This window comes from Erythrolamprus reginae, chromosome 3 (assembly GCF_031021105.1).
Source record: "Erythrolamprus reginae isolate rEryReg1 chromosome 3, rEryReg1.hap1, whole genome shotgun sequence".
Taxonomy (NCBI): domain Eukaryota; kingdom Metazoa; phylum Chordata; class Lepidosauria; order Squamata; family Dipsadidae; genus Erythrolamprus; species Erythrolamprus reginae.
Genome location: NC_091952.1, coordinates 76357532 through 76382212, shown reverse-complemented (window position 1 = coordinate 76382212; position 24681 = coordinate 76357532). Strand labels below are relative to the sequence as shown.

The 24681-nt window shown below is 40.4% G+C and overlaps 1 protein-coding gene across 2 annotated transcripts in view; it reads left to right on the top strand.

The window, feature by feature from the left end:
• Nucleotides 1-20861, top strand: part of RAB3B (RAB3B, member RAS oncogene family) — an 85548-nt gene extending 64687 nt beyond the window's left edge. The window contains exons 3-5 of one of the 2 annotated variants that reach the window (XM_070745865.1): nucleotides 4824-4942; nucleotides 14445-14569; nucleotides 19762-20861. In XM_070745865.1, the coding sequence (XP_070601966.1) occupies nucleotides 4824-4942; nucleotides 14445-14569; nucleotides 19762-19949 (432 nt within the window). In that variant the 3' untranslated portion in view covers nucleotides 19950-20861. The remainder of the gene's footprint in view (nucleotides 1-4823; nucleotides 4943-14444; nucleotides 14570-19761) is intronic. The other variant, XM_070745864.1, reaches the window with a different exon arrangement.
• The last annotated feature ends 3820 nt before the right edge of the window (nucleotides 20862-24681 follow it).

Here is a 24681-nt window from a genome sequence, read left to right as displayed (position 1 = left end):
GGGTGGAGGCCCTGTTTCCTCACAGGAGATTCCTAGAGAGGCCCCATGGAGGCTTCTTCCTGCCTTTTCTGACCCTGTTTCTTCCCAGGAGATTCCTAGAGAGGCCCCACGGAGGCTTCTCCCTGCCTTTTCTGGTTACAGTTTCAGAGGATCGGATTTGTAAGTGGAAAATGGTTCTTGAGAAGAGGCAAAACTATCTTGAACACCCAGTTCTTTCCTGGAAAGTCCATAAGTAGAGATGTTCTTAGGTAGAGGTACCACTGTACTTAGATCTGGCCCATAGAGCCGCTCTGGAAACAGCGGAGGACCAGCCCACACTGCTTCTGCCTCAGAAAACAGGCTTCCAAGCTCCGTTTTCGGCTGCCACAACCTGCTGCAACCTTCTGCCAGTGAAAACAGAGCTCCATTTTTATTGGCAGAAGGCTGCAGGAGGCCATGGCAACTGAAAACGGAGCTTGGGAGCCTGTTTTCATTGGTAGATCGCTCAATCCATCACAGCAGTATTGGGTTCCTACTGGAACGGTAGGGGACTGTGTACCAGTAGTAAAACTGGAGCTGCGCACACAGCTTCAGGTCTCTGGCGTGCATGCACCCCAGTGAGATTTTGCTTCTGCACATGCGCAGAAAGCAACATCTTACAAGGGAACATGTGCAAGAGAGAGATTTCCTAGAGAGAACAATACACAGAAGCAAAAAAAAATCACTCAAATCTCATGTGCACGCATCCCCTTGCAAGATTTTGCTTTCTGTGCATGCATAGAATCGAAATCTCACTGGGATGTGCACGCACCAAAGACTTGAAGCTATGTGCACAACACACCAGTAGCAGTGGTAGCTGCAATACCCGCCTGCACCACAGGTGTCCTCAGCAGGGGTGGCATTGAGCTGGCCACGCCCACCCTGGCCAGGGCCACCTGAGCCCTCCGAGGTCAAACACAGCCCTGATGCGGCTCTCAATGAAATCAGGTTTGAGACTCCTGGTCTACATTGATAACTTTAAGATGAGACTATTGCAGTACATTGTCAGAATTTGCAATTGACCACAAATATAGCTGCACAGTTGGGTAAATGTTAGTGACAGAAGAGATGATTTGTAGCTCAGGGTTGAAATGTCCTTGGTGCTCTGTGAGCTTGGTTGTTTTCTTGTAGACATTTTATTACCAAATTAGGTAACATCATCAATGCAATGGGCAGATGTTTTGTGAAGTCTCTTTCGTTATTCTCACATTGAAATAGCTTCACTTGTTGTCTTCGGAGTCCAATTTAAATGGTTTTTTTAAAAGCATATTTAATTTGATAAGTTATAATTTGATTTCTTTGCAAGCTGTGTGAATTCAGTTGTTTTCATTTGTAAACCATCAGTTGTACCAAATTTGTGGGAACATAGCCAATGGTGTATTTAATCATGGCACCGGACCAGATTATCTCCCGGACTGCCTTCTGCCGCACGAATCCCAGCAACCAGTTAGGTCCCACAGAGTGGGCCTTCTCCGGGTCCCATCAACTAAACAATGTCATTTGGCGAGACCCAGGGGAAGAGCCTTCTCTGTGGCGGCCCCGTCCCTCTGGAACCAACTCCCCCCAGAGAACAGAATAGCCCCCATCCTCCTTGCCTTTTGTAAGCTCCTTAAAACCCACCTCTGCCGTCAGGCATGGGGGAACTGAGATATTCTTTCCCCCTAGGCTGCTGCAATGTATGTATGGTATGTTTGTATGTATGATTGGTTTTATAAAGTTTTTAGCTGTTTTAGTATTGGATTGTCGCATGTTGTTTTTACCACTGTTGTTAGCCGCCCCGAGTCTACGTAGGCATACAAATCCAATAAATAAATAAATAAATAAATCAGATCAGGATTTTTTTTTAAAAAAAGATGTGACTTATCATAATGTGTGAATCTAGCTAATGGGACTGACAGCCAAATGCCTGTGCAAGAATTTCACTATAATTAAAGTAAGAGTGAAAGTCATTTCCTGCAGAGTTGAATTATAGCTTGTACCAGTAGATTTTCTTCCTTTGAAGCCCTTTTGCAAGTTAGTGGATTTCATGCTAAAGGTGTTTGAGCAATAAGAACCTTTCAGAATATTGCATGTTCCCTGAGTAGATAGGTGAAAGAGGAGACTTTCCTATTAATCAGTCGGAGGCAGAGACATTTTTTAAAAAATTGAGATTGAGAAGCAATCTCAATGAAGATTGGTCACATCAGGGGGAAAAAGCTGCTGTAATACCAAGTGTGCCTTAAAGATAAGGCTGTTGCTTTCCCTGCTGCTGTTTAATCCGTTCACTGGCTTCTGAAAGCTTTGCAAATAGAATTAAAAAAAAAAAAAAAGCAGTTGTGTTTTTATAAACACTCCGAATGTCTGTAGTCTAAACAAATCAAAGTAGTTAGAGGTGGAGACCCATGTTAGGTCCCACAGAGTGGGTCTTCTCCGGGTCCCGTTAACCAAACAATGTCGCTTGGTGGGATCCAGGGGAAGAGCCTTCTCTGTGGCGGCCCCGGCCCTCTGGAACCAACTCCCCCCAGAGATTAGAATTGCCCCCACCCTCCTTGCCTTTCGTAAGCTGCTTAAAACCCACCTCTGCTGCCAGGCATGGGGGAACTGAGATACACTTTCCCCCTAGGCCTTTAAAATTTTATGCATGGTATGTTTGTATGTATTCGTTTTTATATAATGGGTTTTAACTGTTTTTAATATTGGATTTTACTGTTTTGTTACTGTTGTTATCCGCCCCGAGTCTGCGGAGAGGGGCAGCATACAAATCCAATAAATAATAATAATAATAATAATAATAATAATAATAATAATGTTAGCCTATGCTATGGTGGCATCAAATTTTAGTATGGAAGCACCTTTTCTGCCTAATACAATTTATTACCTAACCTAAAAAAAGATATTGATAAAATCAACGGGTCCAAAGACGGGCTACAAAAATGGTGGAAGGTCTTAAGCATAAAACCTATCAGGAAAGACTTAATGAACTCGATCTGTATAGTCTGGAGGACAGAAGGAAAAGGGGGGACATGATCGAAACATTTAAATATGTTAAAGGGTTAAATAAGATTCAGGAGTGTTTTTAATAGGAAAGTGAACACAAGAACAAGGGGCACAATCTGAGGTTAGTTGGAGGATAGATTGGAAGTAACGTGAGAAAATATTATTTTACTGAAAGAATAGTAGATGCTTGGAACAAACTTCCAGCAGACGTGGTTTTTAAAAATCTACAGTAACTGAATTTAAATATTCCTGGTGTAAACAAATATCCATCCTAAGATAAAATACATGAAATAGTATAAGGGCAGACTAAATAAATAAATAAATAAAATAATAAATAAATAACCTACAACTGCAGAGATTCACTTAACAACTGTAGCAAGAAAGGTCATAAAAGGAGGCAAAAAAACATAAATTTCAGGTTTGATTGTGATTGAAAGTTAAGGAGTACCTGTATGTCAAAAGGTTTTCAGACTATTTCAAAATATTTTAGCAAATACAATGGGGTTTTAATGTTGGAATTTGTTTCAGACAAGTCACTCTATGCATCTGATGAAGAAAGCGGCATCTGCCAAAACGTTTTGCTTTTTAAATAATGTTTGTTAGAGGGAAAAGTGTGACTACTTGTGGTTGTAGGATGCATGGAAAGCCTGAGAACAGAGCAGTGTGAAGCAACCTGGACTACAACTTTCTAATAATCCCCCTTTACACCATCTTATAGTCAGAGATCTTGGATTCATGAGAATTATAGTCCTAAGAACTTCGAAGGCTGAATTACAATTTGGAAATTATGGTCCTGCAGGAGCAGTAAGGGGCTATATATCATAGGAAGGTATTCACAGAAGGCCCATTTAATGGCTGGATTTACTTACATGTTTTTCATTGTGTTTATATTTGCACTTTAGCAAAAGTGGTGGAATAAAGCTGACTGTACTTCAAAGACCAGAATTATATTTCTCTAAATAGAAATTAATGGAATGATATTTATTTATTTATTTATTTATTTGCTTGCTTGCTTGCTTGCTTGCTTGCTTGCTTATTTATTTATTTATTTATTAGATTTGTATGCCGCCCCTTTCCGTAGACTCAGGGCGGCTCATAACACAATAAAACAGTTCATAACAAATCTAATAATTTAAATAATTTACAATTTAAAAATATTAAAAACCCCATTATTTAAGCAAACATACATACAAGCATACCATACATAAATTGAATTGAATAGGTCCGGGGAAGATGTCTCAGTTCCCCCATGCCTGACGACAAAGGTGGGTTTTAAGGAGCTTGCGAAAGGCAAGGAGGGTAGGGGCAGTTCTAATCTCTGGGGGGAGCTGGTTCCAGAGAGTCGGGGCTGCCACAGAGAAGGCTCTTCCCCTGGGGCCCGCCAACCGACATTGTTTAGTTGACGGGACCTGGAGAAGGCCCACTCTGTGGGACCTAATCGGTCGCTGGGATTCATGCGGCAGAAGGCGGTCTCGGAGATATTCTGGTCCGATGCCATGAAGGGCTTTAAAGGTCATAACCAACACTTTGAATTGTGACCGGAAATTGATCGGCAACCAATGCAGACTGCGGAGTGTCATGACTGGGGAGTGTCATGACGGTCATATGCAATGCAATCTTTATTATTTGCCTAATTAATTAATTCCCAGCAGGAATAATATTTTACTCCATGTTTTCAAGAAAAATAGTTTCCTTACTAGATAACGTGAATCTAGTGTTCTGGCAGAAGAAACAGCAAACACACAAAATGCTTATTGTATTATCAATAGGTTTAGGCCCAGGGGAAAATTTATAAAACTCATACGATTTTTACTTATTATTTTACTTAGGATACAGCTGGACAAGAAAGGTACAGGACCATCACGACCGCTTATTACAGAGGAGCGATGGGATTCATCCTGATGTATGATGTTACTTGTGAAGAGTCCTTCAGTGCTATACAAGACTGGTAGGGACAGTTCAATGTCATGTCTTTAAAAAAAACACAGTTTTAGTAATCATGTCTGAGATTAGCTTACACGGGAAAGGAAATCAAGCTGTTGAACACATTTTAATTTTAAATTTTAATCTAATTTTATGCCCTTTCATTTAATTATTTTCTTTGAGTCCGTCAAACGTCTGCATTAATAATTTCAAATTTCTAGTCCAATTCCATCCTCAGAAAGAGCTGCCACAGAATACAATGGGACTTGATTGCAGAAGATAAATATGCGTAGAGCTGTTGAATGTCCTCAAAGATGCTCCTCTAATGCACATCCGTTTTGTTTCTTTTCCTGGAACTATTTTGCAGTCCAAATATTCTACTAATGGCATTCACTGTCAACTCAAGTTCATTTCACAATGTCAGTGAATAACATCAGTCCTGCCTAATGTTTATTTATGAGATTTCAGTGTCACTCTAATTATACAGAGAGTGTCTGTATTACCAGAAGCTATACATCATTTTACGATCTGTGTGACAGTATATTGTCCAACCTTCAGACACTGCCATCACATTTCTTTGAATATAATTCTGATTCAAAATATTTGGTGGTGGTCCAATATACAGTGGTACCTCTACTTACGAACTTAATTCGTTCCGTGACCAGGTTCTTAAGTAGAAAAGTTTGTAAGAAGAAGAAATTTTTCCCGTAGGAATCAATGTAAAAGCAAATAATGCGCAGGAGGAGGCCCTGTTTCCTCCCAGGAGATTCCTAGAGAAGCCCCACAGAGGCTTCTTCCCACCTCTTCCGGCCCTGTTTCCTCCCAGGAGATTCCTAGAGAAGCCCCACAGAGTCTTCTTCCCACCTTTTCCGGCCCTGTTTCCTCCCAGATGATTCCTAGAGAAGCCCCACAGAGGCTTCTTCCCGCCTCTTCTGGCCCTGTTTCCTCCCAGGAGATTCCTAGAGAAGACCCACAAAGGCTTCTTCCCGCCTTTTCTGGCCCTGTTTCCTCCCAGGAATTTCCTAGAGTGGTGCCACGGAGGCTTCTCCCTGCCTTTTCCGGTTACAGTTTCGAAGGCTCGGGTTTGTAAGTTGAAAATGGTTCTTGAGAAGAGACAAAAAAATCTTGAACACCCGGTTCTTATCTAGAAAAGTTTGTAAGTAGAGGCGTCCTTAGGTAGAGGTACCACTGTACTTGAATACATTTTGGAATTAGATGGAAAAGTGTGTCTTCCATTAGTCAAAAATCCTGGAACAAATGAACCCCATATTTCAGAACCTCTAAGATGTATTTAGATGTCAAGTCTTGGTAGCAAAGCATGCTTTTCGGTCCAGATATCTTAAACTACCAAGCAGGGCCACCTTAAAGTCTCTAAATAAGTTTAGAATAGAATAGAATAGAATAGAATAGAATTTTTATTGGCCAAGTGTGATTGGACACACAAGGAATTTGTCTTGGTGCATATGCTCTCAGCGTACATAAAATAAAATATACATTTGTCAAGAATCATCTGGTATAGCAGGATGGATAGCTTCCAGGAAATGGTCCTTCCCCCTTCCTTCTTTCTTTCTTTCTTTCTTTCCTTCTTTCCTTCCTTCTTTCTTTCCTTCTTTCTTTCTTCTTCCTTCCTTCCTTCCTTTCTTTTTTCTTTCTTTCATTCTTTCTTTCTTCTTTCTTTCTTTCATTCTTCTTTCTTTCCTTCTTTCCTTCTTCTTTCTTTCTTTCTTTCTTCTTTCCTTCTTTCTTTCCTTCTTTCTTTCATTCTTCTTTCTTCTTTCTTTCTTTCTTTCATTCTTCTTTCTTTCTTTCATTCTTCTTTCTTTCATTCATTCTTCTTTCTTTCTTTTTTTCTTTCTTCTTTCTTTCATTCTTCTTTCTTTCTTTCCTTCCTTCCTTTCTTTTTTTCTTTCTTTGAGTTTTTTAGGCCACCCTTCTCCTTAGACTCACGGTGGCTTACAACATGTTAGCAATATCACATTTTAACAGTGCCAGCATATTGCCCCCACAATCCGGGTCCTCATTTTACCCACCTCGGAAGGATGGAAGGCTGAGTCAACCTTGAGCCGGTGATGAGATTTGAACCACTGGCCTGCAGATCTATAGTCAGCTTTAGTGGCCTGCAGTACTGCACTCTACCTGCTGCACCACCTCGGCTTTCTCCTCAGCATGATCTGGTTAGCTCTAAGCTTATACCTGGCATTTTTCTTTGCAGAAAAAAGCACTAGGCCATAATAACCTCTAGCCATTTTCACTTGATGGTACCATGTAGGATTCAAAGCATTTTTGGACATAAAGATAATACTAGAGAGTGGAGCTTACCACTTTCCTATTTTATAATTGAAAACAAATGTTTTTTTAAATATTAGACTCATGTAGGGGCTATGAACGGTATGTTTGGTCCTATTGGTGTGAGCAGGGTGAAGATACCAACCGCAATAAAATGAGTGGAATAAAGTCTTGTTCTTCTCAACCACATCCATATTTTGAAATGTATCGTGAATATTGTGAAATATTGTTTGTCGTAGATAACAGAATACGGACGTTTCAGATTTACATAGACTGTATCTAGGTTTTATTCACTTTGATCTCAACTTATTTGCATATTAATCACATTTTTATGGCTGCCCATCTCTCAGAAGGAAGAGAAAAACTTACAGCTATTTGAAAGGCAAAAAATACCTCTATTACTACAGACACACTCAGAGAGAGAGACCTTCATTTCCTGAAGCATTTCATGAAGGACCAGAAAGGCTTGAGTAGAAGTTGAATGCAACATTACATCATTCATTAGAGACAAATTCTTCTTAAAATCAATGGGGCTTAAGTGAAACAATTACCTAATGATGTCCTCCAAGCAGGAGAGAGTCATTTATTTGGGGTGTTTTAGTTTTCATTTCTTCCTAAATTGTTGGATTTGATGGCTTACAGGTTCCTTTCCATAGCATTGTATAATTATGAGAGTCCTGCATAAAATTATACAAAATACTCTCAGATCCATGACATTAAAATCTATTGACCTTTTAAGTAAGTTCTAGCACCCCAAAAAGGCTAATTTGGTTAGGTTTGTTTGCCTTCAGTTCACATATATAGAATTTCCATGATAAGGTTCCTGCATAATTATTTAGTCCTCCTTTCTCCTTGACAGCAGAGGATGTAAAAGGCAATAGGGGAATCCTCAGGAAATGGTAACAGGGAATGTTCATGTGTTGTCTTTCTGGTCCTCAAACAGCTGTCAGTGTAGTCGGAGCTTTGTCAGAAGACAATAGCAACCCTAACTCTGTGACAATACAACCTTTCCCAGGCAGCTGATTGCTCTTTAAATCACACCTCCCTGTGATAATTATTTCACACATCAAGCAGTGGTTTTAATTTATGCCTTTTCATAAAACGAGAAATATGTTACTTCTTCTAGCAAACCTGTACTGTGCTAGTTCGGATCATGTGCCTACGGCCCTCTGTAATGAGGTCAGATTGAGTCAAACATTCCTCATCAGTGAGTTTAACAGCATGGTTCAGGGTCAGCAAAACAGCATGGGATATTATTGCATAATTAAATCCACATGTTTTAGGGCAGTGGTGGCGAATCTTTTAGACACCGAGTGCCCAAACTGCACATGTGCACATGCCCAAACTGAAAGGTACACTTGCAAATGTGCACACAAACATGTGCAGCAGAGACCCAAAGACCAGCTAGCCGGCAGGAGGCGGGATATCCTAACACTGGCAGTGCGGCAAGAGATAAGAACTTTTTCTTTCGTGAGCTTCTGTTTCATCATTTGCAGGGAAACAGACTCTCACAAAAGAAAAGCCACAGAGATCTGCGGCAAGAGGTATCTGCATGCTACTTCGGGCACACATGCCATAGGTCTGTGATGGCGAACCTATGGCACGTGTGCCCAGTAATGGGCAGCCAAAATTTGTATTGCCACACTGTGGGTGTGGCTTATTTTGTGGGTGTGGCATAATGGTCATGTGACTGGGTAGGAGTGGCTTGCCGGCCATGAGATCAGGTGGGTGGCTTGAATGATCATCATCGTCCTCGACTTAAAACCTTACCAGTGTTGCTCGCTGGGGTGACAATTTGCTTCGCATTTCCCACGCTCTCCTTCCTGGTTTTTTTTTTTAAATTTATTTACTTACTTACTTACTTACTTACTTACTTACTTACTTACTTACTTACTTACTTACTTACTTACTTACTTATTGGATTTGTATGCCGCCCCTCTCCGCAGCCTCGGGGCGGCTAACAACAGTGACAAAAAACAGCATGTAACAATCCAACAACTATACAACTAAAAAACTCCTTATTATAAAACCAAACATACATACAAACAGGCTGGGGAGTTAGGCGACCGGGTGCTGCCAGAAGCATAAATGTTGCCAGCGCCCCTTCCACCCACGCCTTCTGCTTGCACCTCAGGCGGGAGGTGTCCGAGTGAGGCTGGAGGGGAGCCGGGCAAGAGAGAGGGAAGCCTGTCCGAGGCCAGGAAGGGGGAAAGAGGAAAAAAGCAAGGAGCGCAGACGATGCAGCAGGGGGAAAAAGGAGAGCCAAGCCAAGACCAGTAATCCAGGAAGTGACAGCTGCTGATCAGATGGAGCTGCACACGCATCTTCATTTCCGCTGGTGGAACTGCATTCCACCCCATCCTGCCTGCTGCCCACCCCTGCATGTGCCACATGTGGCACATGAAGCCATATCAGAGGGCATGCGAGAGGTTGTCCTATGTCACCTCCAGCATGCATGCGTGCGCTGGCCAGCTGATTTTTGGCTTTGGGGAAGGTTGTTTCATCCTCCAGATGCTTCCTTGAAGCCCCAGGAGTCAACCTTGAGCCAGGGATGAGATGTGAACTGCTGAACTACAGCTAGCAGTTAGCTGAAGTAGCCTGCAGTGCTGCACTCTAACCAAGTTGGCCATACCCACCCAGTCACATGATCACCAAGCCACGCCCACCAAGCCATGCCTACATAACCTGTAGGGAAAATTTTTCAATTTCACCACTGGGCTGGGCTGGATTAGATTAGATTAGATTAGATTTATTGGATTTATATGCCGCCCCTCTCCGCAAACTCGGGGCGGCTCACAACAATGGTAAAAACAATACATAATAACAAATCCAATACCCACCAATCCAATTACAATTTTAAGCTAAAAAATTCATTAAAAAAACAACCCCAGAATATTAAAAAACAAGCACACAATCAATCTAACACCAAAACAACACGGGCAAGGGGGAGATGTTTCAGTTCCCCCATGCCTGACAGCAGAGGTGGGTTTTAAGGAGTTTGCGAAAGGCAAGGAGGGTGGGGGCAATCCTGATCTCAGGAGGGAGCTGGTTCCAGAGGGTCGGAGCCGCCACAGAGAAGGCTCTTCCCCTGGGTCCCGCCAGACGACATTGTTTAGAAGGTATGATATTTTGCTCTATCTGGATCCTGTGCATGTGCAGATGAAGTTTTGTGAGGCCGGTTCCTAACCGGCCACAAACTGGTACCAGTCCATAGCCCAGGAGTTGGGGAGCCCTGTTCTAGGTTATACTCCAGCTCTTTGTGCATTTTTTGCCAAAATTATGGCTCTTGCCTGTCCTGTACATTAAGCAGAAGGTGGCCTTGTCCTGAGTGTTAAGCAGAATTAGACCCAATGGAATCAGTGGCATTTAAATAAATCATGATTGACTGAAATCCCACTGATTTCATTACATTTTCCCTAAGCATTATTAAACCATCATCGAACTCATGGGCCTATTTACACAAACATCGGTGGGAATGTAATATTCAGGAGCTGATGGGAAAAAAACAACCTAATTAAATAACCTGTAAAGCGAGAAGGTGTCAAGGGCTAAAACGTATTCAGCGTTAATAGAACAGGCACTTCACAAGTTGCATCACTCTGTGAAAAGTTCAAGGTGTACAGTCAGCTAGGAAGAAGTGCTGAATACCTCATTTCATACCAAAACTAGAAAAATGGGAAGGGATGAGAGAAAAGGCCACGTTCGTTGCTCAATTTAATCATCTCATTACTCAGGTGGGGGGAAAAAATCTGCAAAGGATGCAAATGAGGCACCGTAACTATGGCTTACAGGTTGTTTTGTTCTAATTTCCTTTGTTTGATTGATCAATGCCATAAACCTATGTACACACAATAGACTAATACAAATATCATACGGCAAACAGGCAGGATGCCACTTGGACACTGAAAAGAAGGTCATTGTGCAGGGTAAAGAAGATCACATTGGTAGAGATAGGCAGGAATCATTAACTGGGCTGAAGCATTTTTTAAAAAATCACAACAATATTAGCCAAAACCAGCTCAGGTAGATTCCTTCCTAATTCAATGAAGTGCAATGAAGCAGATAAGGAGGAGAAACGACTGCTTTTAGAGTGACTATTGTAACGAAGGGACATAATAATAGTAGAATCAGTAGAATTCTGGGACATAATACGGTAATTTCCTGGTGATCTTTCTCTTCTGTAAGAATTGCTTTGCTAAGAATTAGAATTGCACCTGCCATTTGCTTCTACCAGTGATCTAACTCCTATTATCTGGTTTTTGTGTATAAGCTTCAATCACAACAACACAAGAGCACACAACAGATTCAAACTTAATATTAACCGCTCCAAACTTGACTGTAAAAGATACGACTTTAGTAATCGAGTTGTTGAAGTATGGAACTCATTACCAGACTCTATAGTGTCATCCCCTAACCCCCAAAATTTTACCCTTAGACAATCCACGGTTGACTTCTCCCGATTCCTAAGAGGTCAGTAAGGGGTATGCGTAAGTGCACCAGCGTGCCTTCCATCCCCTGTCCTAATACTTCTCTTATATTTCTACTAACTACATGTATGTTTATGAACTCTAGTATTTCCTCCATATTATTACTATATCTTTCTTCTAATCTTCCATTTATATATTGTACTATGTTTATATCCTCTGAAACCTACATTATGTATTGGAAAATAAATAAACAAATAAATAAATAAATAAATAAATACTTACTTACTTACTTACTTACTTACCTATGACCAATAAGGGCCCACCGAGTTGGCCTTCTCCAGGTCCCACCCGCCAATCAATGTTGGTTGGTGGGACCTTGGGGAAGGGCCTTATCTGTAGTGGCCCCAATGTTTTGGAACCAACTGCCCCCAGAGATCCGTATTACCCCCACCCTACCAGCCTTCCAGAAAGCTGTTAAGACTTGGCTTTTCCAGTGGGCCTGGGACCATGAGTGAGTGAATAGATGGTTTTCAGTGTTAGATTATATTTATATTATTTTACTGTACTTACTCTTTTTATGTATTTTATACTGTTGGTATTTATTGCTAGCATTGTAAGCCATCTAGAGTCCAATTTGGAATTGAACTCTGTAGATAAATCCCACGAATAAATAAAACAAATATTTTTTTGTCTCCCCAACTATATAAAATGGGTTGATACAAATTAATCTGGAGATATACCCAGTTACCTGAAAGATTTCCTCTCCCTTTTAGAAAATGCCTACTTTAATCATGCTAAGAGAAGCAACTTGTCAATCTGCCACCTGTTTTGGAGAGATTAGTGAAGCCAAAGCCCAGAAATGTTTTCCCATGATATGGTTGGCCCTGCAGAATGTGGGGCAGTATGAGATAGCTAAGTACCAGTGCTCAGAAGTGGGATATAAGGTGCCAATAAACTGGAGAAAGGTTCTGTAATTTCCCCCCAAAAAACCTGTATGGATTAGATTTTTGTATTGCTACAATTTCCCAAAGCCAACAAGAAGAAATTTATTACCTTCTGCAAACATGTAACATTTAGGCATTGGCAGCAGCATGTTGTAAAAAAAACACATTTCCCCATAATTTTTGCACTGTTTGAAACAAAATCTAATATGAGACCATAACTAGGAATGTTGAATCATGAAATGGCTGCCACAATACATCTTAGTATATATAATATAATGAATAATAATGTACTTTTTTCTTAGTGTGGGAAGAATCTTAGTTAATATTTAGCCTTAAGATTACTTTAACTAGATCTCTGCTGTAGTATGAATACATAACATGCAACTGCAAACAGCTGTGAAAAAATCTAAACCTAAATGTGTTATGAAATTGTCTGCAATTTGCAATGAATCTTTCAGAAGTAAGCATCGCTGAGTTCCTTATTTGTTTCTTTCTTTGTTTGTTTGTTTATTTACTTACTTACTTACTTACTTACTTACTTACTTACTTACTTACTTACTTACTTACTTACTTACTTATTTGATTTGTATGCCGCCCCTCTCCACAGACTCGGGGAGGCTAACAACAGTGACAAAAAACAGCATGTAACAATCCAATACTAAACAACTAAAAAAAACCCTTATTATAAAACCAAAAATACATACAAACATACCATGTGTAAATTGTAAGGCCTAGGGGGAAAGAATATCTCAGTTCCCCCATGTCTGATGGCAGAGGTGGATTTTAAGAAGCTTACGAAAGGCAAGGAGGGTGGGGGCAATTCTAATCTCTGGGGAGAGTTGGTTCCAAAGTGTCGGGGCCGCCACAGAGAAGGCTCTTCCCCTGGGTATCACCAAACGACATTGTTTAGTTGACGGGACCCGGAGAAGGCCCACTCTGTGGGACCTAACTGGTCGCTGGGATTCGTGCAGCAGAAGGCTCAGGTAAGTTTGTATAAGATTGCAGTTGAGATAATTCACCATCAACATTAGCTACCGTATTAATTACATTTAAAGCTGTTGAAGTGTGAAGCTTAAAAGTATAATTTCATTAACAATGGGTGCTCAAATGCCAAAAAATTGCCACTGGCTCTTCCCTGATTGGTTAACGCAATTCCAACACTTATTCAAACTATGCCCTATCAGCAAAGCTAGTGATGAATATTCAATGGGTATGCAGATAAAAATGGATACATTCACTGGCTGACACTGCTTTTATATGAGAGGTCCAGTGAGGATTGACCACTGATAATCAGAAAATTGTAGGAATGATTTCTATTATTTTATCAGGCATGTGATAATGAATACATAAATTATCATATACTGTACAGTAATTTTAAATCAGAAAGCAAAACTCCACCAACAATCTCAAGGACTCCGATTTTGACAATATAAATCTGAGATACTGTATAAGAAAAAATTCCATTAACATGGGTCTGTTTAATGATGTAGAAATTGTCCCTAGTAAGAGTGCGGGCTAGCTGAATACCCTAATAGAATTACAGGGCAATATATCTTACTTGAATTAATCCATGTTTTAATCTTCTGGCTCCCCCTGCTGGATATAAAAGGGGGTGTTTTTGTGTTTTTGCTTTTGGGATAATGCCTTATGAAGCATTGTTCTAAGTCTAAGCTAAATTTATAAGCAATTACTAAGGTGTTGGCTCACATATAAAACATTGGGAATTTCCATATTTTGTAACGATACTAACAACATCATCTTGGTATCAACACCGACTGTTTTCAAGCTGTTGTTTTCAGGTTGATGGATTTCTGTAACTGCGATTCACAACAAATCATATTTTTGACTTCTTTTTTTTCTTTATTTACAGGGCTACTCAAATAAAGACGTATTCCTGGGATAATGCACAAGTGATTCTGGTGGGGAATAAGTGTGATATGGAGGATGAAAGAATCATTCCTATTGAAAAAGGAAAACATTTGGCTGATCAGTTGGGTACATGATCAACCTTATCTTTTTTCTCTCTCCCTCCTTCCCTCCCTTTCTTCCCCCTGACCAATAGCCACATCTCATCTTTACCAGATTTTCCAGATATATTATTTATTTTTTATTATCAGAAGACAAATCAGTGTTGAAAGAATCTCAGAGCCTCAATCTGAGTATTGTATTGGCAGTTCTGTGTTAGGAAAAACTTCAGAAGAAAAGGATTTAGGGGTAGTGATTTCTGACAGTCTCAAAATGGGTGAACAGTGCAGTCAGGCGGTAGGGAAAGCAAGTAGGATGCTTGGCTGCATAGCTAGAGGTATAACAAGCAGGAAGAGGGAGATTATGATCCCGCTATATAGAGCGCTGGTGAGACCACATTTGGAATACTGTGTTCAGTTCTGGAGACCTCACCTACAAAAAGATATTGACAAAATTGAACGAGTCCAAAGACAGGCTACAAGAATGGTGGAAGGTCTTAAGCATAAAACGTATCAGGAAAGACTTAATGAACTCAATCTGTATAGTCTGGAGGACAGAAGGAAAAGGGGGGACATGATCAAAACATTTAAATATATTAAAGGGTTAAATAAGGTCCAGGAGGGAAGTGTTTTTAATAGGAAAGTGAACACAAGAAGAAGGGGACACAATCTGAAGTTACTTGGGGGAAAGATCAAAAGCAACATGAGAAAATATTATTTTACTGAAAGAGTAGTAGATCCTTGGAACAAACTTCCAGCAGACGTGGTAGATAAATCCACAGCAACTGAATTTAAACATGCCTGGGATAAACATATATCCATCCTAAGATAAAATACAGAGTCTGCGGAGTCTGCAGAGAGGGGCGGCATACAAATCTAAATAATAAATAAATAAATAAATAAATAAATAAAAATAGTATAAGGGCAGAGTAGATGGACCATGAGGTCTTTTTCTGCTGTCAGACTTCTATGTTTCTATGTTTCTTTGTGTCTGTCATTGTGTCTAAGGTTTTCATTTCTGTAAACATGAAATTTGAGTTAGCAATGTTTATCAATTCCAATATTTGATTCCAGGTAAGGCCTGTAGGAAGCCTTTTGCCAGTACATTTCATAACATGCCTTCTTCCTGCTTTGTGTTTTCCCTTTCAGATTAAGCTTTGTGCCTACCCTTTCATATTCTTATCTTTGTCCACTATACCTATTAATGAATTGATGCATTTCATGTGCCATTATAACTACATCAGCCTTTCTGCTTATTATTCTGACATCTAAGTTTGTATCAAGGTTCCAGTCCTAACTGTTACTCTAAAAGCACTTCTCTTTTCCCTCTCATTATATAACCTGTCACTCAAGGGTGAAATGCTCCTGGTTCATTTGTGCTTGTCAGTCATCGGAGAGCCAGTCGCAAAGGGAGCGTGAGCAGTAATGGGCAGCCAAAATTTTTACTGCCACAATGTGGGGTGTGGCTTATTTTATGGGAGTGGCTTAATTGTCATGTGACTGGGTAGGAATGGCTTGTCAGCCATGTGACCAGGTGGGAGTGGCTTGAACAAACATCATCGTTCAAGTGAACTGTTAAGTCTTTGACTTACAACCTTGTTAGTATCACTCACTGGGGTGACAATTTGCTTCATGTTATACGCGCTCTCCTTCCTGGATCACCCCTCCCCCCAGTTCAGGCTGGGTAGCTAGGCAAACGGGTTCTGCCAGAAGCATAAATGCTGCCAGCGCCACTTCTGCCCATTCCTTCTGCTTGCACCTCACATGGGAGGTGCAAGCATGAGGCTGGAGGGGAGCCGGGCAGAAGAGAGGGAAACTCGTCCAAGGCCAGGAAGGAAGGAAGAGGAAAAAAGCAAGAAGCACAGACACAGCAGCAGCAGGGGGGAAAATGGAGAACTGAGCCGAGACCAGTAATCCAGGAAGTGACAGCTGCCGATCAGCTGGAGCTGCGCATGCATCTTCATTTCCGCTGGTGAGGAGCAGCATACAAATCTAATAAATTATTATTATTATTATTATTATTATTATTATTATTATTATTATTCCACCCCATCCCGTCTGCTGCCCACCCCTGAGCATGAGGCTCCACCAGAGGTGGGCTACGAGCTGGAATGCAAAATTGTTAAGTTTTTGCAGGGCCAGCGTGATTTTGCTGCTGCACCTGTGGAGGAAGCAAAATCGCACATGGAACCGCAGATGCGCCCGTGTTTCGGTTAGGGTTTTTTGCTTCTGCACATGCTGAAACGGGCACACCTGTGGTTCCGTATGTGATTTTGCTTCCTCCACAGATGCAGCAGCAAAATCGTGCTGGTCCCGCAAGAACTTATGAGCCGCTGCAGCGAGTGCAATTTAGCGTTCTGGCTCGTAGCCCACCCCTGGGCTCCACCCACCTGCCCAGACACCACCATTTGGGTTCTTTTACCCTCTGTGCAGGCGCGAAGCATTTTGTGCATGTGCAGAGGGTAAAATAACCCAAATGGCAGCATCCGGGTGGTGGGCGGAGCCTCACCCTCCCTTTGCAACTGGCTCTCCAACAACTGACAGGCACGAGCGAACTGGGAGCCTTTCACCCCTGCCTTCACTCAATCCCACTGTGTATTCTGATGTTTAAAATGTACGTAACTAGTTTTTAGTATCTGCAGTTGGGGTTTTTTGTTGTTATTTTAATCATGGCTCCAGGATCTTAGTCTGATACTTATCACTGTATTTCTGCTACATTGCAGCCGATAGATTACAGTGTCACTCAAGTAGGTAATCAGTGAAAGCAGACTTGGAAGTATACTGACTCACATAAAAATAAATTCTGGGTTTACACACCCCACTAAACATGAGATTGCTTAAATACACTTCATTTAATTTTTCATTACATTTATATGGCGCCCATCTCCCCAATAAGGTGATTTTATTCAATAAGTGCAGCTAGATTTGCACAATATCCTACCATTGATTTAACAAGAATAATTTCTACAACTAAGAACTGAAGGAATACATGAAATATGAAGACAGTTTTATCGGAGGAACTGAATATGCCATAGAATGAAAAACCAAAGGAGATTAAATTCCTTTAATCTTCTTTGGTTTTTCATTCTATGGCGCATTCAGTTTCTCCAATACAACTGTCTCCATATTTCATGTATTCCTTCAGTTCAAGATCAGGCTTAAAAAAATACAAATCCGCTTTAGCAGAACACCTCTGGCAAGATTCAAATCACAAAACAGTCCTGAGGCATGTCAGCATCCTGGCAATTATAACAGCTGTTTCTCCAGAATTCTTAGTGAAATAATAGAAATGGTTAATACAGCAGTCCCTCGCTATATCGCGCTTCACCTACTGCGGCTTCACTTCATCGCGGGTTTCTGAGGAAGTCGATCGGCAGATTTAAACAGCCCGCCGAACTCGATCGGCAGGTTTTTCAAAAAATAAATAAATCTAAAATTGTAAATACTGTATTTAAATACTGTATCTAAAATAAATACTGTGTGGGAAGGGTTTATAAACACTTAAAACAATGAAAACTTACCAAACAATTACAATATAAATACTTAAATAAGTACTATCAGTCGATAAATTCCCCATCGCGGATTTCACCTATCGCGGCCAGGTCTGGAACGTAACACCAGCGATAGGTGAGGGACTACTGTATCCGCATTGAAATAAGGAGGATATTATCAGCAGTATATCTACATGACAATTAACGACTGGCTGTGGGCATTCCACTCCACATGCAGGATCTATAGGCCTGAGATGTTGCCAAACTGTTTCAGATCTTTGAAGAAAGTAGCAGCACAGCTAGAAAAAAGGTTAGTCACGTATTCATTGTCTCACCAGACGTTTCCTAGAAATCGTCACTGATAAAAGTGGCTGTGAAATCCTACCATGCACGATTAAACGTTACAGTTTAACAAAATGTGTACATTCAAAAATAGCTCTCTCAGATCACATTTCAGGCATCACAAAGCACAATATGTGTAGGTTTTCAACAAAAGCAATTGGCATTGTTTAATATTTTAGTGAGGAACTAGGAGCCTGCAATTAAGTCATGGATTTAAACTTATTAGTAACAATTACTTTCTCAGGAAAGAAAGATATAGTATGTTTTATGCTTTGGTTCTCATTGCCATAGCTGCTGTTAAATGTCGTTATACCTCTCACACAAATTATTGGTAGTTATGGACATTTATAGAAAAGTAAAGTGGAAAATAACTGCAAGAGCATTCAAGTGCAAAGGTATAACTTACAAATCAATTGTGCTCTATGAGAAAAAAGGTCCCAAACCCAAAGATTTCTCATATCATCACAATAGGCATACTCAATGATTGATATATGAATTTCCCAGAAATATGAAGAATTAAAAGATTAATTATTCTGCTTCCTAAAAATTAATGGATTAAATACACCTAATGTGACTGGAAAGGCCCAAAGGTGCTTTTTCAAAAGGCAATGAGACTTCCTTTGTTTTTCTTTGAAGACATTTTGCTTCTCATCAAAGAAGCTTCTTTAGTTCTGAAGAAGCTTCTTAGATAAGAAGTGAAGAAAATTCTTGGATGGTAAGCAAAATGTCTTCAAGGAAAAATAGGGGGAAAGTCTAGTTGCCTTTTGGAAAAAGAACTTTGGGGATAACCATGACTTGGTTCTGGATGATTAAGAATCTCCATAGATTTGGAAAGGCGTTTGTTATTTTATTAGCAAAACTTCAAACTCAAACCCCCTTATTAGTTACATTTTACTTGTATGAGGATCTCAGTGATGGGCTCCTACGCGTACCATCAGGAACGCAATACTGGTAGCAAAATTTGGAGCTCCACCCCAGAGCATCCAATTTGCACTGAAAGATGTTGAAACAAAATGCATAAGCCACACCCACAGTGTGGTAGTAAAAGTTTTGGTAGCCCATCACTGGAGAATCTTCAGAATACATCCTTGTTACACACAGATACTTTAATGGACTACTGAACTTGTGGAAATCTTTGCAGAACCCAAGTAGGAAGAATCGGGAATACATATTCCCAGTTGGACCCATTCACAGATTAAATGCTTTCAGAAACTTTCTTTTATATACTGTGAGACAATGCTGAACTGTCTTACTTTAACCTGAGGTGTTTTCTCATAAGAAACCAGCTGCTTATGAACTGAGCAGAAAAATTAACTCTAAAATTGTGGGAAGTGCAGTCTGGGATAAGCTGATAACCTAATTGTCCGCTTTGTTCCAAAATAAAAACTAGGTTTCGATTACTTTGAAGCCAGTGCCAAGGAGAATATCAACGTGAGACAGGTCTTTGAGCGTCTTGTGGACATAATTTGTGAGAAGATGTCAGAGAGCATGGAATCAGAAGCCTCCAAGGCTACTGCTGGCAAGAATGTGCGGCTCACGTATCAGCCACCTCCACTGCAGCAGAAATGCTCCTGTTAGTGCCTCAAAAATCAATAGGAATATTTTTTCTCTCTGATGCAGGAATGTTTTCTCATCACTTACTGTCTTTAGAAAGGGGTGTGTCTGTGCTGGTGGAACTACTGTAAGTACATTTGTTCAGTGTCCACAACAATCCTGCAACATATTCTGCGCCATGAATAAAATAAAAAGTGGCTGTAATTCTTTCATTGAGAATTTATCTTAAGATTTAATATTTTATAGTGTTTAGCCCATTCTGAATTATGCTTGGTGTTTCTAATAATGTTATTAAAAAATTGAGCCAGATAACATGAATTCAAAACCCCGCTGGATCTGTTCATTAGAAGTCACTCCTAAGATTGAAGCATGGTTAAATAAATAGCGTTTAGCTGTAATGAAGATATACTTCGGCTGCATGTTGATAAAAGGCAGAAGCAAGTAACAGAATTATCAGCATGTGCAGTAATAATTTTAAGATGCTCAATTGCTCCATTTCTTTCATTTTATTTTTTGGCAGTCTTTCCAACCCTATTCCACTACTCAGTCCTCAAATACTTCTGATTATTTGATAATCAGTGTCATTGAATTCCATGGCAATTATTAAGAGATGTAAGGAGTCTTGCTATAAATAAGGTTGCAATGTTTTCTTCACCATTATTAAATCCAACTGTATTTAATGAGGCTTACTCTGGTAACCTAAATAAGATTATACATAACATTTGCATAAACATATACAATGTTCATTTCGTTTCAGTCATTGTATGGACAGTAAAGTTAAAAAAAATCAGTAACTGTTATTATTTCTATTAGGTATTATTACAAAAAGTTTTATTTTCTTGTATATTTATGATATATTACAAGATACTGACTTAAAGTGCTTGTAGTGTATTTGTTGTTCTTGATAGGTTTTTGACAAAATAAAATGTTATTTGGTAACTACAGGTCATTTTATTAATTTAGGTTGCTCATAAGCACAAATAATCTATCCAAATACAGTAGGAAATTCTTTTAAAGGTATAGCTGTCCAAAGTAAAATTTCTTTCTAAAGCTGCTAGGCCAGTGATGGTGAACCTTTTTTTACTCGGGTGCCAAAAGAGTATGCGTGTGAGCTATCATGCATGTGCGAGTGCCCACACCTATAACTCAATGCCTGGGGAGGGCAAAAACAGCTTCACCCTCCCTGCCGAGGCCTTCTGGAGGCCAGAAACGGCCTATTTCCCAACTTCTGGTGGGCCCAGTAGGCTTGTGTTTCACCCTCCCCGGCAGTGATGGGCTACCAAAATTTTTACTACCACACTGTGGGCGGGGTTTATGCATTTAGTTTCAACATCTTTCAATGCAAATTGGGTGCTCTGGGGTGGAGCTCCAAATTTTGCTACCGGAACTGTGTTCCTGACCGTTCCCGTAGGAGCCCATCACTGCTCCCCGGCTCCAAAGACTTTCCTGAAGCCAGGGGAGTGTAAAAACGCCCCCCATCCCCCCAGAGGCTCTCTGGAAGCCAAAAATGCCCTCCCAGAGCTTCTGTGTGAGCCAAAAATCAGCTGGCCGGCATACACCTGCACATTGGAGCTGAGCTAGGGCAACGGTTTGCGTGCCAGCAGATATGGCTCCGTGTGCCACCTCTGGCACCCATGCCATAGGTTCGTCATCACTGTGCTAGGCAGAATAAACAAGGAAATCCATGCAATGTTAAGTATACCATACATGGTATATTTATATACCATGTTAGGGCTGTGAATCATGTTGAATTCTATAGATGGCTATCATGCTAACACCAAGGGAGAACTTATTTTTCAAGTATCACCTATGAAAGAGAACTTGCTAAATCAATCTCAATTCCTAAGATGAAGAATTTGATTTGTTATAAGTACTCCCCTTTATTGATCCAAAAAATGATACTGAAGATTGGGGAAAGTGACAAGGTTTGAGTTTCTGATATGAAAATGTCTCTCGGTGTAGATTAGAAGGGAAAGGCAGGGAAAGCATGCATAGCATAATTTCTAGCATTTGTTACAGCTCCTTCACCAGTAGCAGTAATTTTCTATGTAAAAAACATCAAGTTGCTTATTTATTAATCATTTATTAATCAGATTTCTATGCCTCCCTTCTCCTGGGAATCTTATGTCTCTTTACACTGTTTTGCAGGGGGGGGGGTTTCCCCTGAGGTTCTTTCTACTCATCAAATTATCTTTTGAGTTATGTTGGTGATGCAGACAGATAAAACTTCAAGCCCCTTTGTGGAATTTCCCCCGAAGACATTCTTAATTTGGTATTAACAAAAATCTGGGATTTTCAGATACAGAAGAAAAATACACTGTTTGAAACGACTTAACTATATTATAGTCAAGAAAAACCTTACCATGAAGTCCAATATAATAAGTAAAAATATGAAATATTTCATACATTTCAAGTTTACCTTTGCTTCCCCACCCAGCATGACAGGTTCTGTAGAAAGTTAGCATCCACCCTTCTCCTAGAATAGCAATAGCACTTCTAGCGCTTAGATTTATATACTGCTTCACAGTGCTGTACAGCCCTCTCTAAGCGGTTTACAGAGTCAGCATATCACCCCCCAACAATCTGAGTCCTCATTTTACCCACCTCGGAAGGATGGAAGGATGGATCAACCTTGAGCCTGGTGAGATTTGAACTGGTGAACTACAGCGAACAGTCAGCAGAAGCACTTGCAGTACTGCACTCTAACCCCTGTGCCACCAAGGCTCTTAATGAAATATTCTAGGAAATATTAAAAAGGCAGATTATTATACCTCCCTGAATGAGAAAAGGAGAAACATGCTCTTGGAAAGTGCTTCCACCAGTGTTAATAGCCCCAGAAAGACTGGTGCCAACCTATCTACAAGGCAAAAGGCTGAACCAGTTTATCTACAAAACAAAAGACCTTTACCTTCAGGACATAATAGGATTAGTCTTCTACCCATCTCACCATATGGCACCTGGGAATATTGTATCACCCAGCAAGGTTCAACCAAGCTTGGAACTCAATTCAATATACCCTACAAAGTTACCCCTGCATGGTTTCATGGGAATCTGACAACCATTCAGAATACATGCCCTTGCCACAGGAACAGGAAGCAAGGTCAAAGCCCAAGAGAGGATTGCCCAGGATCTCAAACCATGTGGTTCTTTCCATCATTCAACCATCTTTCCAAACAGCCTCTGTGTTCCAGTGTCTTTCTCCCCACTTGGAACTGAATTCATTTCTTCCAACAGTTCAAAACACAATAAAGGGAAAATGAAATACAGTACAATAAATATCAGCACGAAGGTGTTATAACAAAACTAGGTCAGTTGAAAATAAATTTCCATGAAATCAAAGCAATAATTCTATTAAACAGTATCCCAGTATCCCTACAATTGTGTATTGTGCAATCACTTCTTTTTCTTTACAACTTTACACTACAGTGTTCCCTCGATTTTCGCGGGTTCGAACTTTGCGAATAGCCTATACAGTGGAACCCCGACATAAGAGCTGCTCTACTTAAGAGCAACTCGAGATAAGAGCTGGGAGGGGAGAGATATTTTTGTTCTACTTACAAGCCCAAATTCGAGATACAAGCGCCAAGGAGCTGTCTCCTGAAGCCAAACGCTAACTTCCACGTTCGGCTTCAGGAGACAGCTGCGAAGCGGCGCGCGTGTTTTAAAAGGTTGCAGCCGGCCTGGGGGGCTCGGGGGGGTGCTTGCAGCTTTCTTTCTTGCTCTTTTTCTTTCTCTCTTTTACCTTCCCTTCCTCTATTTCTTCTTTTCTTTCTCCTTCCCACCTTCTTCTCTCCCTCCCTCCCTTCACTCATTCCTCTCTTACTCTCCCCTTTCATAAGTTTCCTTGCTTCCTTCCTCTGTTCCTGTCCCTTCCCCCTTTCTTTCTTTCTTTCTTTCTTGCTCTTTTTCTTTCTCTCTTTTACCTTCCCTTCCTCTATTTCTTCTTTTCTTTCTCCTTCCCACCTTCTTCCCTCCCTCCCTCCCTTCACTCATTCCTCTCTTACTCTCCCCTTTCATAAGTTTCCTTGCTTCCTTCCTCTGTTCCTGTCCCTTCCCTCTTTCCTTCCTTCCTTCCCACCCTCCGTCCATTCATTCACCCATTCCTCTCTTGATCGCTTAAAGCCGGTCCCTGGTGCAAAAAGGGTTGGGGACCTCTGTCCTACAGGATTGGGTGGCAGAGAAGTTGAACATATGTAAATTTAAAAGTTTAAGAAAGTTTACAAGTTAAGTGAAAGAAACTTCATTATTCATTTATATGTACATTTCTTCATTAAAAACATGTCTTTCTGCATAATTTAGACTAACTTTGTGAGTTTTTTGAGGGCTGGAACCAATTAAAATTATTTACATTAATTCCTATGGGGAAAAGTCGTTCGAGATAAGAGCTGCTCGACTTAAGAGCCCAGGTCCGGAATGAATTAAACTCGTATCTCGAGGTACCACTGTACCACGGTTTTTCAAAAAATATTAATTAAAAAATACTTTTGGGGGGGGGGGTTCTATACCACGGCTTTTCCCGCCCAATGACGTCATACGTCATCACCAAACTAATAATTTTTGCAAATAAATAACAAAAAAAAATTATTGCTAATAAATAATTATGTTTATAAATATCAGGATCACTAAGTGTCTTATTCAATGTTGAGTACCAGTAATAATGGTGAGTAAATGGTTGTTAAGGGAATGGGAAATGGTAATTTAGGGGTTTAAAGTGTTAAGGGATGGCTTATGATACTGTCCATAGCCAAAAATTGTG